This window comes from Tupaia chinensis, unplaced genomic scaffold, assembly GCF_000334495.1.
Source record: "Tupaia chinensis unplaced genomic scaffold, TupChi_1.0 Scaffold000463_1, whole genome shotgun sequence".
Classification (NCBI taxonomy): Eukaryota; Metazoa; Chordata; class Mammalia; order Scandentia; family Tupaiidae; genus Tupaia; species Tupaia belangeri.
The window spans coordinates 1376224-1388308 of record NW_006159972.1 but is presented as its reverse complement, the minus strand read 5'-3'; the positions used below and the strand labels follow the sequence as shown (position 1 = coordinate 1388308).

At 49.5% G+C, this 12085-nt stretch overlaps 1 protein-coding gene across 4 annotated transcripts in view; it reads left to right on the top strand.

Moving 5' to 3' along the window:
- Nucleotides 1–679: 679 nt before the first annotated feature.
- Nucleotides 680–12085, top strand: part of TK2 (thymidine kinase 2) — a 28999-nt gene continuing 17593 nt past the window's right edge. For 3 of the 4 annotated variants that reach the window (XR_001370913.2, XR_001370914.2, XM_027774613.1), the window contains exons 1-5: nt 682–1195; nt 1770–1806; nt 5967–6041; nt 7835–7888; nt 11319–11408. Coding sequence is in view for 2 of the 4 variants with exons in the window: in XM_027774613.1 (XP_027630414.1) it covers nt 11325–11408 (84 nt within the window). In the remaining 2 variants the exon portion in view is untranslated. Of the gene's footprint in view, nt 1196–1769; nt 1807–5966; nt 6042–7834; nt 7889–11318; nt 11409–12085 lie in introns of all 4 variants that reach the window. The other variant, XM_006155561.3, reaches the window with a different exon arrangement.

Below are 12085 nucleotides of genomic sequence, written 5' to 3'. Positions count from 1 at the left end.
GGATGTGCATAGGTTATATGTAAATGCTACACTTTTATATAAGAGACTTGAGCATCCACATATCTGTGGATGTGTGTGTGTGTGGGGGTGGGGGGATGTCCCTTCACCTCCAACCACAGGGACCACTGTAATTACTTATAGGGTTGCTGAGAGGAATAAATAACATTGTGAGTGCATGTGCCCAGTGTCTGGATAGAGTGAGTGTCCAATGAAGTAACCTGCAATAATTTTTTTTTTTAATTGGCAGACGGTGCATGCACTGACTGAGAGAAAAAGAGAGAGAGATACTAGGAGAAAGCATCCCTTCCCCTGGGGTGTGACCATTCTGCAATCCCTTTTCCATTTCTCCATCCTGCTGAGATCAAGCCTCCACCCTCTGATAGGTTACCTCCACCCCCCACCCCCGTGGGATCCTGCTTCCTTAACCACTAGGCAATGGGACCCGCCCAATAATCTGTAATCATTAATTAACCAGTGAGTCGCTGGCATTTAATTAGCCATCCTACTCAAGTCTGGTGAGTTATAGGTGCATTCTGCCAGCATCCTAGCAGCGGGAAGACTTCCTGGCTTGAAGCCGTCAACCCCTCAGCCCAGATATTTCCCCTCTAGCCGAAGGTGAAATGTGACGGGGTCTCTTTAAGGGCCGGGCACCAGTGGATTAGCTGCGGGCCGCGCTCGCGCTGACTCGTACAGGAAGGAAACCGTGGCCGCAGGATCCGCCCGCCGGGCCATGCTGCTCCGGCCGCTGCCGGGCTGGGTCGCCCGGGCGCTGCGATGTGCAGGGCTTGGGAACTCCGGGACCCCCGCCTCGGGCACCAGGCCACGGGGGGCACAGCGCTGGGCCTGGCCTTCGGGTAACTCGTGTCTTGTTCCCGCATCGCCGGGGTCCCCCAACTCCGCCGCTCAGCTCGAGGGACCTGCGTGAACCCGAGACTCCACCTCGGAGTCGGGATTACCTTCTTGGGCAGCAGCAGGCGGCAGGGGCGTTATTGGCCGGTACCCGGATGTGAGCAGCGGTGGGGCCCGGACTGTCTCGCATCTGGTCTGGGGAAACGTGGAGCGGGGCTGCCCGAAGCGTTCCCGCACAGGCCCAGGTCCTCCGGCCCATTTCCTGGTCCAGTGCTTTCGGCCTTCAGGAGCTGGGGACATTTCACTCGTCCTCGGAGGACGCTGGTGACAGCAGGTGGTGGGCCAGGTGGGGGTTAGGCTCCGAGCCCTCCTGCCCTTCCTGGGCATGGGCGCCCTAACCTGCAGAAGTGAGAGCCACCATTTTAGCCAAGTTCTGGGGTTCAGGGATGGGCTGTTGAGAGGAGCCCCAGCACCACGTGTGGGGGTGGGTGGGCTATGATGTCAGCCCGGACCTAGAGGGATACCGGGGTCCCAGGCTTAAACCCCAGCCCACCACCTGCCTACCGGTGCGCTGTACGTGAAAGCCACTCTAGGATTTCACTTGATGGTGGTCCATCTGTGATGATCATAAATATGAAATATGTGGAATATGCAGTGTGTTCTTATACCAAATGAAAGAACTCTGATACACTCGAGGCTCCGACGTGCCGACAGGGCCCAGACAGTGGCTGTGCAGCTTGGCACACAGGTAGGCAGTGGTCCCCTCCCTGTCTCTATCCACTCAGGGCAGATTTCCAAAAGAGAAACTATTTCAGGCCAAGGAGCAACTGTGAAAAATGACTCTTTTTGTGGTCAAATTAGGGCAGAGAAGAGTGTTATTAAAAATGGAATTTAAAAATGGATTTTTTTTTTTTTTTTAGCTAAGGACAGAGCAATGAAAAAGAAAAAAAATCAGTGGTAAGTCCCTTTTTCAGGTGTACCCTCCAGCGTAGGCTAACTTGTGTTTATGTTGTTTGGGGGTGGGAGTAAAGGAATATGTACGAAAATGCAGAAATATAAGAGGATTTCCAGGGATAAGGAAGTCTGTCACCCTCCATGAGGAACAGACCCTCTCCCCTGAGGCTACCTCTGTTACCAATTTCTTACGTCCTTCTGGTAGACGTGGATTATTGGAGCTTGAGGAGTGACTAAAAGGGTTTGGAAAGTGCCCATTTTGTGTGGGGAGGGTTGGTTTCAGTGTGGTTTGGGTAACCCATTAGTGCCCTTATAGGGGCTGTTCTAGTCCTTCTTATTGCTGATAGCAGAAAATACCTGAGTCTTGAGTAATTGAAGAAAATAGAAGGTTATTCAGCTCATGGTTTGGACGTCCAAGGTCCAGGGGCTACATCTGGTAGGAGTTTTCCCGTTGGTGGGGTCCAGAGGTCTTGCAGGATGTCACATCATGAGTGAAGAGAACATACATCACTGTGTTCTCCTGGTTCCTTTAAAAATAAACAACTTTACTGAGTTATAATTTACTTACCATAAAATTCACTCATTTTAAGTGTACAATTCAATGATTTTTTTAAAAGTAAGTTTGAAGAGTTGCACAGCATCGTTACCATCTATTAATAATTTTAGACTATTTCCATCACTCCCAGAAGGAGCCTCGTGCTCATTTCGGTCACTCTTCCAGTGCCAGGCGAACCCAGAGCCTTCCATGCGGGACAGCCTCGAACAGGGTTACATTCTACTGCTGCGCCACCATCTGGCTCCATATTTTCTTTTCTCAGTCTGTATTTCCTACAGTAAGAATGCTTACCTTTCAGTTTTAGAAAATATTAGATGCTGTTTAAAAATAATGGTAGCTAGTTCCTCACAGTGTCAGTATAATTGTGGGAAATTGTTCAGAAGGCCTCACAGCAGGGGAAAATGTGGGTAAATGGTGGTAGGTACTCAGACTGGGCAGTCGTGTGCTCACACAGCAGGTGAACACCCCCTTCCTGCCCATCCTCACACCATGAGTGCTGTGGGTGCCAGCACTGGTCCTAAGTACACGTTCCTGACACAGAGTAGGCCTTTAAGAAGCAATAGAGGGACCAGCAGTTGGCATAATGGTTATGTCACTGGACTCCCATGTAGTCGACTGCAGTTCGAGTCCTGGACCGGCAGCTTAAACTCACGCTGGACACATGTGCGTGCGTGCCCAAGATCCCGAGAGGAGAATGGAGGAGAAGGGACTGTGGCGTGGCTTTCCCCCCTGGGGGCGATTTCTCACGCCCAGAGCAAGTTTTAAGCTACTGGGTTCAGGACTCAAACCGTGGTCGACTACATGGGAGTCCAGTGATGTAACCATTATGCCATCTGCTGGTCCCTAAACATTACTTTAAAAAGAAATATATAGGGGACTGCAGGTGATGTGGTGGTTAAGGCACTGGACACTCCCACATGGCCAACTATGGTTCAAGTCCCAGACCTGGTGGCTTCCTTTCTCACCACCACCACCCTCCCTGTCTCTCTCTCTGGTCAAATTAAAATAAATGAATAAATAAAAAATTAAGTAATTCTTAAAAAAAAATGTAGAGACTTCCTTTGCTTGGTTCCTTTCCCCCCTTCTATGAAAGAGGAAGTAGTGGCGAGAATTCCTGCCTTGCCTACTCTAAACCAGAGGGCAGATCACCTGCACTCATTCAAGGCCTTCCATTCATCAGCCACTCGGGATGTCATGGTGGGAATAGCAGCAAGTGTTTTGTTTTTAAGAAGTTTTTACCTTAGGGCATGTGCTCTTGCCATAGAGAGAGAAAGAGACAATGAGAGGGAGATTGAAAAATCATCCTCCAGTGGGGATGGCATGCTGCAATCCCTTCTTCTCCATCCTCCTCCTGGGATCTTAGGCACACATGCATGCACACATGCCCAGCATGAGTTTCAAGCCACCAGGTCCGGGACTCAGACTGTGGTGGGCATGTGAGATTCCATCCCCATAACTGCTGTGCCATCTGCTGGCCCCAGAAACAAGTGTTTTTGGGAGAGGGTCATATCTGAATGACATCCTGTAAAGTCCTGGCAGTGAACAGGAGAGAAATAAAGCCTGTCATATGACGAATAACATTCAGGTTGATCTCTAAATATCCAGGAAGAGGAAAAGTGTTTTTTTAAAAATATTTATTTAATTCCATTTGTTATTGTTATTATTATTATTATTTTGATTTGACCGGAAAGGCAGAGAGAGAGAGAAAGGGAAAGTGAGAAAGTAAGCTGCCAGGTCTGGGACTTGAACCCATAGTCGGTCATGTGGGAATCAGCATCTTTAACCACCACACCACCTGCCAGCTCCCAAAAGTGGTTTTCTTTAAAGAACAAAAACAAAAGAATTAAATCCATTCCTGCCCCAATTGGGTTCCTTTGTGCCCTTTGGTGCAGTCTTGAGTTTGACAGTTCGGGGTTCTCAGGGCGTGAACTGGCGGACCCCAGGGTTGGATGGTAGCCCAGCGTTGGTTGGAAGCGTGATTGTCCCACTCTCCTGGATGCCTGCTAACATCGAGGCAGGAAGAAACCTTTTCAGCCTGCTGGCAGAGTTCTGGGTGCCAGGGAGAATTGCTATGGATAGGGTGAGGTAAGATGGCCTGCAGCGTTTTTAGTGTTTTATGGACGGGGTGACTGAGGCTCCACTTGGGATCACAGAAAGGGGCCTGCCAGGCTTAGGTGTGAATTCTACCTCTTGTCCACTGTCTCGGGCATTATCTAAGTCACCCATATTTCTCCAGAGTCCTTGCTGTAAAGGAGTAGGGCACAGTGCAGCAGAAAGGGGCCTTCTCTGACTGCCAGGGGTGTCTAACATGTGTTCTCAGTTTGTCTTAGGTATGTGGAAATGCCTGCTCCCTCTTGTGGTCTGCTGGAGTCAAAGCACTTGGCCTGTGTCTGTTGGTGCATGGCTTAGCAGAACCTGGTCAGAACTATTGTGGTTTGAGTGCCCCGATCCAAAGTCTGACTCATGTTTAACAAGACTCTCTGCTGCTCCTGAAGCAGGTGTCTGGACTACATTTGAGAATGCCTGTCGCAGACCAGTGCCTGCGCACTGAAACCCCCTGGAGGATTTGAAAGTTACTGAGGCCTGAGTGTTACACTCAGATTGTGGTGTCGTTGGCTTGGGCTGTGGTTTCTTTGCAAGTAATTTTTTTTTTTTTTTTATGTTTTGTTTGATTACTTTTGTTTTTCAGACTTTTGCCATAAGGCACGTGTACTTGCAGGAGAGACAGAGGGAAAGTGAGAGAGCACCCTCTCTCTTCCTTGAGAAACATTAGAACCTACTTCTCAGGTTCTGGTGAGGTTATTGTATATGTGGCCCGTCTTTGGGCCTCGCTTATGACAGGTGCTTGGCAAGTCTGTGCTGTATTTTCTTCTCCCTTTTTCTAATACTTTCTTTTGCTCTTTTTTTTTTTTTTGAGAGGTTTTTGCTATAGGGCGCGTGTGCTCGCCAGACAGAGAGAGACAGAAAGCGAGAAATGGATGGCCACGCCACAATCCCTTCTCCATTCTCTTCTCGGGATCTTGGGCACATGCGCACAAGCGCCCGGCCTGAGTCTAAGCCACGGGGTCTGGGACTCGAACCGCAGTCGACTACATGGGAGTCCAGCGACATAGCCATTACGCTAACTGCTGGCCCCACCTTTTTATAATACTTTCTAGCCCATGACCGAGGGCTTTTTTCCTGTACAAAGCAATGAGTAAGAGTCTAGGGAATGTACTGTGTTTCCCAACCTCCGAGCTATTAATTAGGCTCCAGTGAAGGTGGTAGGATACTTAGGCCCAAAATCTCATCGTCTAAAGGGTTGAGTTGGGGATGGACAGAGCCGGGCTGGGTGGACAAGCCTGGCATGGTCTAGGAGTTGACGGAAAAGAGGGTCTTGTCTGGAGGGACCACCCGAGCCTACCACAAGGTGAAGGACTGCTGTGTGTGTCTGTTATCAGGGCTTTAACGATGGGGCCATGGGGGTTGCTTGAGGAGGGATCTGGGGTGATACTTTGAGGTCTTGGCCTGAGCCAGTGATGCTGTTCACCTGAGCCCCTCCCTAGTCGTCATTCTCCGAAGACCCCTGGGCACTTTCTGGCTGTAATGTGCATTTGTCTCTTGTCAGATCTGCGTGGAGGGCAATATTGCAAGTGGGAAGACGACATGCCTGGAGTTCTTCTCCAACACGACAGACATCGAGGTATGGCCATTACCTTGTATTGTAAAGAACCCGAATAAGCTTGTCAGAATAATTTATAGAGGGTCTAGACCATCCCTGTCCAATAGAAACATAGTATAAATCACATAGGTAATTTAATATTTCTAACAGCCTTGCTAAAAAAAATTGCAAAAAGAGGGCATGGTGGTTAAGGTGTTGAATCTCACATGACTGACTCCACGGTTTGAGCCCCAGACCTGGCAGCCTGAAAAATACTTTAGGCGTGTGCTTATGGATGCCCAAAATCCTGAGAGGATAATGGAGGAGAAGGGATTATGGTGTGACTATCCTCCCTGGAGAGATGATTTCTTTCTTTCCCTTTCTCTGTCTCTGTCCAGCGACTACACGTGCCCAATGATAAAAAAAACAAACAAAGAAAGAATCAACTATATACATATTTGGGGGGGGAGGGGGAGAGGTTTTTGCTATAGGGTGCGTGAGAGACAGAGAGACAGAAAGACAGAGAGAGACAGAGAGACAGAAAGTGAGAAATCACCCCCCCGGGGGGGATGGCCACACTGCAGTCCCTTCTCTTCCATTCTCCTCTCGGGATCTTGGGCATGCACATGCGCCCGGTGTGAGTTTAAACCACTTGGTCTGGGACTCGAACGACGGTCGGCTACATGGGAGTTCAGCGACATAGCCATTACGCTAACTGCTGGCCCCAACTATATATATATATTTTTAAAAAAGTAAAAAGAACATTTTATTTAACGTACTCTATCCCAGATATTAATGTGTGATCAGTGCAGAAATGATCAGCGAGCTACTTTGTATTCTGGTTTTCATCCAAAGTCTTTGGAACCTGGTATGTATTGTACGTTTACAGCGTTTACAGCCTATCTCCGTTTGGCTAGTCACAATGTAAGGTCACATCAGCCACATGTGGCTCATGGCTGCTGTGCGACTGTGTGGGTATTGACCAGCCCACTGTGTGTTAGGAAAGGAGTCTACATGTGCAGGAGGCAAGGTCAGGCTGGGGAGCAGGGCTAGAATGCTGCAGTGTGACATCTGAGAAGCCAGTGACCAAGCAAGGGGTATCACCTTGCATAGCCAATTAACGTAATTTCTAGTGCATTTAAAGCCTAGTCACACACAAAAAATAACCTCACAGATGGTTAAGAATCATCCCTAAGATCTTGAGCTTTCTTCCTGTAGCTATAGTAGTGTATTTATGGTATAGTACACACACACTGTGCTGCATGCCAGCACGGTACTGAGGGTTCATCATGCTCTCCATCCTTAGAAGAGCAGTCCCTCTGACGTGCTGTTATTGCCGCAGCTGCACACTAGGGAACCAGGGCGCGGTGAGGCTAAAGGCCTTGTCCAGGGTCACATGGTTAGTGTGCTGAGGGGCCAGATCTCCGCCCAGCCCGTCCGGCTCCGGTGTCTGTGCTGGTTCTTCCATGAGCTTCGTTGGCTCAGGAAGACCATTCACCCCTCAGATCTCAGCGTTATGCTCCCTGGCCTCCCCAGCTGAGTTACCCTCCCTGATGTAGGTGCCTCTGTCCTTTCTGTCTCTCTCTTTTCTACCATTTCTCGGGGGTTGGGAGTCATGGTGATTTCTGTGATGGACAGGGGGGTGTTCGGGTCATCTCTGGAGGCTGCACAAGGAAGCAGCGTCTAGGAGTTGTGGCCTCACAGGGGTTGCTTTGCTGTTTTTGCCCACCCTGCACACCTGAATCTTAACAATCTCTCTTGTCACCACACATACGTCACAGAGCTCACAACTGACAAAAGCAGCTCTTTGATCTTTTTTTTTTTTTTCCTTCCAGGTGTTTACAGAGCCTGTGCCCAAGTGGAGAAATGTTCGTGGCCATAATCCTCTGGTGAGTGGGTTGTTTATTCCATGAGCCCCCAGCTCCCCCTTAAGCACCTGGGACTGGTGGTGCTGATGCCTGAGCCTGGCCTATCCGGGCATCGTCCTCACTCTCTCTCTCTCTCTCCTTTTTTTTTTTTTGGAGAAATTTTTGTTATAGGGTGCATATGCTCACTGGAGAGACAGAGAGACAGAAAGTAAGAAATCACCCCCCAAGGGGGGATGGCCACACCACATTCCCTTCTCCTCCATTCTCCTCTCAGGATTTTGAGCACACATGCACATACACCTGGTGTGAGTTTCAAGCTACTGGGTCCAGGACTTGAACTGCATTTGGGCATGTGTGAGTCCAGTGCCTTAACCACCATGGCACCTGCTGGTCCCTTGTCCCCAGTCTTAACTAAGCTGGAGGAGAGCAAGGGGGGCAGGCAGGAAATGGCAGCATGTTGGCGTTTTGAGGTCACGGATCTCTGAGGCCTGAGTGGGTGTGCATGGAGCCCAGGGCCCTCCCAGCAGCTCTCCCAAACTGTCCCAAGTGGCCAGCCTCAGTCCCCAGGACTGTCCATCTCTACTGCTCATCCACCCCCATCTCCTCTGTATGAAACCCCTCAGAACCCAGGTCTCCTCAGGCCTAGCCACTCTCCCCCCCAGGACCTATCTCAAGGTATCCAGGTTCCTTGGTGACCCTGTTTTGGATTTGCTCATAGAGTGTCTGTTAACAGGGCTGCTTCTGGCTCCTCTGAAGCCACCTGTCTGCTTTCTCAAGGGTGGACCTAGTGAGCCGGGTCGGGGGGGCCAGTGCCTCCTCCTTGTCCTTACCCATTGAGGAGGCTCTGCTCCAGCTGCTTGAGCCTGGGTCCTACAAGAGAGAGCTTAAGAAAGGCATATTGAGGGCAGCTGACTCTGTAGCCTAGTGGGTAAGGGAAGTGGTTTCCACATGACCAACCACGGTTCCAGTCCCAGCCCCAGCAGCTTACAGAACATGCTGGGCATGTGCTTATGTGTGCCCAAGATCCCGACAGGATGGAGAAATGGAGGAGAAGGGATTGTGGTGTGGCCATGCCCCACTGGGATCTGCTTTCTCCCACTTTCTCTCTCTGGCAAGCACCTGGATTTTCTGGCGATTAAGAAAAAACCAGAATGTATTAAAAATAAAGGGGGGGATGCTGGGGAGCTGGACAGTGGTACAGTGGTAAAATGTGATGTTTAGTGAGGCTGACGCATGGGAAGGATCTGAGCTTGCATCCAGAGATGTCCCTGAGCAGTCCAGGAACACACGTGCCTGTGATTCTGGCTGGCTGAGGCTTGGGGTGGGCTGTGGTGTCAAGACCCTGTTGGAGTGATGTCTCTGTTGTTTTCTCTCTTCCACTCATGGAACAAATAAATAAACTTAAAATTGGAAAGAAAGGGATGTTGTTTGTGGGCTACCATCCTATAACGTGGGAATAATTTGTCTCATTTTTCAGGTGAGGAAACTACAGATTAAGTTGCCCAAGGTTAGCTGGTAAATGGCAGGTCTAGGTTTAAACCTTGGACTCAGAAGCGTGCACTGCCCCCTCATTTTTAGCATCTCCTGGGCAGTAGGCCTCTCCTCGTATGTTTCATTAGACTGGGAGCTTCTCTAGCAGCAAGGACTGTGTCTGTTTTGTTCATTATTGTTCGCTGGAACATAGGCCTACTGCCCAGCGCTTAGAAGGTGCCTGTTCATTTATTCAACCAATATTTATCCTGGCCTACCATGTGGCAGACGTGCTTCCCAACTCCTGTTCCTAAGGCTCCACTATTCCTGTGTGGGGAGGTAGAAGACAATTAAATGCATTTTATGGTGAGTGCTCATAAGAGGTAAGAGGAAAGCTAAACAGGTGAGAGGATGTTACTTAAATAAGGTAAACCTCTCAGAGTCCTGGGAAGCATTTCACCTCTGTGTGTGTGTGGGTGGAGGTAGAATGCCAATCATCTTTTTTAGGTATAACAAACCTCAGAAACCTGCCAACTGTTTAGAAGTCAAAGAGGAAACTGGGCCGGGATACTAACAAACTCAACTAGAGTCGCAGGTGTTAGGAGGCGTAGGTGACATTTCACAGTACAGACTTGGTCTCAGAAATCCAAGTATCTTTGGTTTCCAATGAGAACTTTGTTTGTTTGAGGTTTTTACCTCACCGGAAAGAGAGAGAGAAAGAGATAGTGAGAGGGAAAGTGAGAAGTCACCCGCCGGGAGTGGGGGCGGTGCCCTTGCCACAATGACTTCTCCATTCTCCTCCTGGTATCCTGGGCACACACACACGCACCTGGCATAATTTTCAAGTCACTGGGGTCAAGGCTTGAACCCCAGTCACCGGGGTCAGGGCTTGAACTCCAGTCACCCATGTGGGAGTCCAGTGATGTAACCGCAATGACATCTGCTGCCCCCACCCCCCATGAGAAAATAAATGATGCAATAGAATTAGATATTTTTATGCATGTTTTCACTCTAGATGGAAGGGCAGGATTGATACTTTTTTGAAAAGTCCCAGTTCATCGCTTTATCTGGATTGACTTTCTGACTCAGAAATGTGTCTGTTTTTGCAATCATCAGGCAAAAGGCACTTTCTTCTAACCTTTCCGAGATTTTCTTTTACCACAGTTGGGAAAGCACCATTGTCAGTGAAGAACACTGGCGTTTCATTAATTTGCATCAAGAAAAAACTGGCAAAAATGTGAAAAAGAGCAGAGTGAAATGATTGACAAGTGGACTGTGGAAGTGTTCATGTCTGTGGGCAGTAGAGAGTGGTGGGGGTGTGGGATTATATTTTGGATAGGCTTGCCGGGGACACATCTGTAATAAGGCGACATTTAGTAGAGACCTAGACACAGGGAGTGAGTGCTGCAGGTATTTGGAGCGAGAGTGTGCAGGCAGAAGGAACAGCACCCGCCACGGCCCTGAGGGGGAGTTGTGCTCAGTGTGTTTTGGGGAATACTAAGGAATCTCATGAGGTCGGTTGGAAGTGATCGGGCTAGAGAGAGAATGGCAGGAAATGAGAGAAAATGGAAGTGACTTTCAAGGGCCCTGTGGGCTGGGATAGGAGTTTAGATTTCATTCTGAATGCAGTGGAAGCCACTGGAAGGTTCGAAACAGGGGAGTGACAAGAACAGATTTAGGGTTAACGAGTTCACTGTGGCTGCTGGATAGACGGGACAGGGGCTCAAAGAACACTGATTGAATAACTGAGTGTGTGTTCCCCAGGGACTGTGTGTAGGCTCCTATCATAGCTGCTGCTAGGCTGTCCTGTAATTGCGTTAGCATCTTTGTCCACCCTGTTCTAAGAACCCTGGAGCCCTGCTGGGTTCACCCTTGGCCTCACTCAGCCCCCAGTAGATTTTCTGAGTCGGCTCTCGGTGGCTGATGAGAACAGTGACCTGCAGCTGCTGCTCTGACGTGAAGTGCTGCGTCCCTCCTGCAGGGCCTGATGTACCGCGATGCCAGCCGATGGGGCCTCACCCTGCAGACGTACGTGCAGCTCACCATGTTGGACCAGCATACTCGTCCTCAGGTACGTTTTGGATGCATGATTTCAGCCTTTCTGAACAAAATCGTCTTCAAATTGGGGTGTGCAATCACCCCAAAAGGATGTCCCTGCTGGGCCCTCAGTGCTGCATGTCTTTCTCTGTCTGGGCTTAAAGTCTCCTAATCCAGCAGCTCTCTGGGGGCCAGTCTCCAGCACCCCTTCCCACCAACTTTGGTCATCCAGGGAGTCACCCTGATGCCCTCCTGAGCATGCTGTCCATCACCTGATGGCTCCTGGGCTCAACACCATTTAACTTGGTTTTTCCCCAAGTGCAGTCCCTGGACCAGCAGTAGCATCACCTGGGAACTTGTCAGAAACGTATGTTTCCTGGCCTCATCCCAGATTTGCTGAGTCAGAGATTTCAGGGGTAAGGCCCAGCAGTCTGTAATGTAGCCCTGCAGCTCACTTGAACCCTTGCTTCATTTGCATGTTTGAGAAACACTGATCTAACCTTCACAGGGCCTTGTTCTTAGTGCCAATTCTTGAGAGAGAATCTGATTGGTTCAGCCGAGGTCAGGTGTCCAGCCCTGGTTTAGTCAGGTCCTAGGGGCAGGATTGCAGAGCACAGACACGGCCACTTAGACCCTTCCATTGGTGGGCATGTGACTAGGGACAGAATCTCTTGCAGGAAAGAGGGGCTAAGGAGAACTGACTTGCATTTG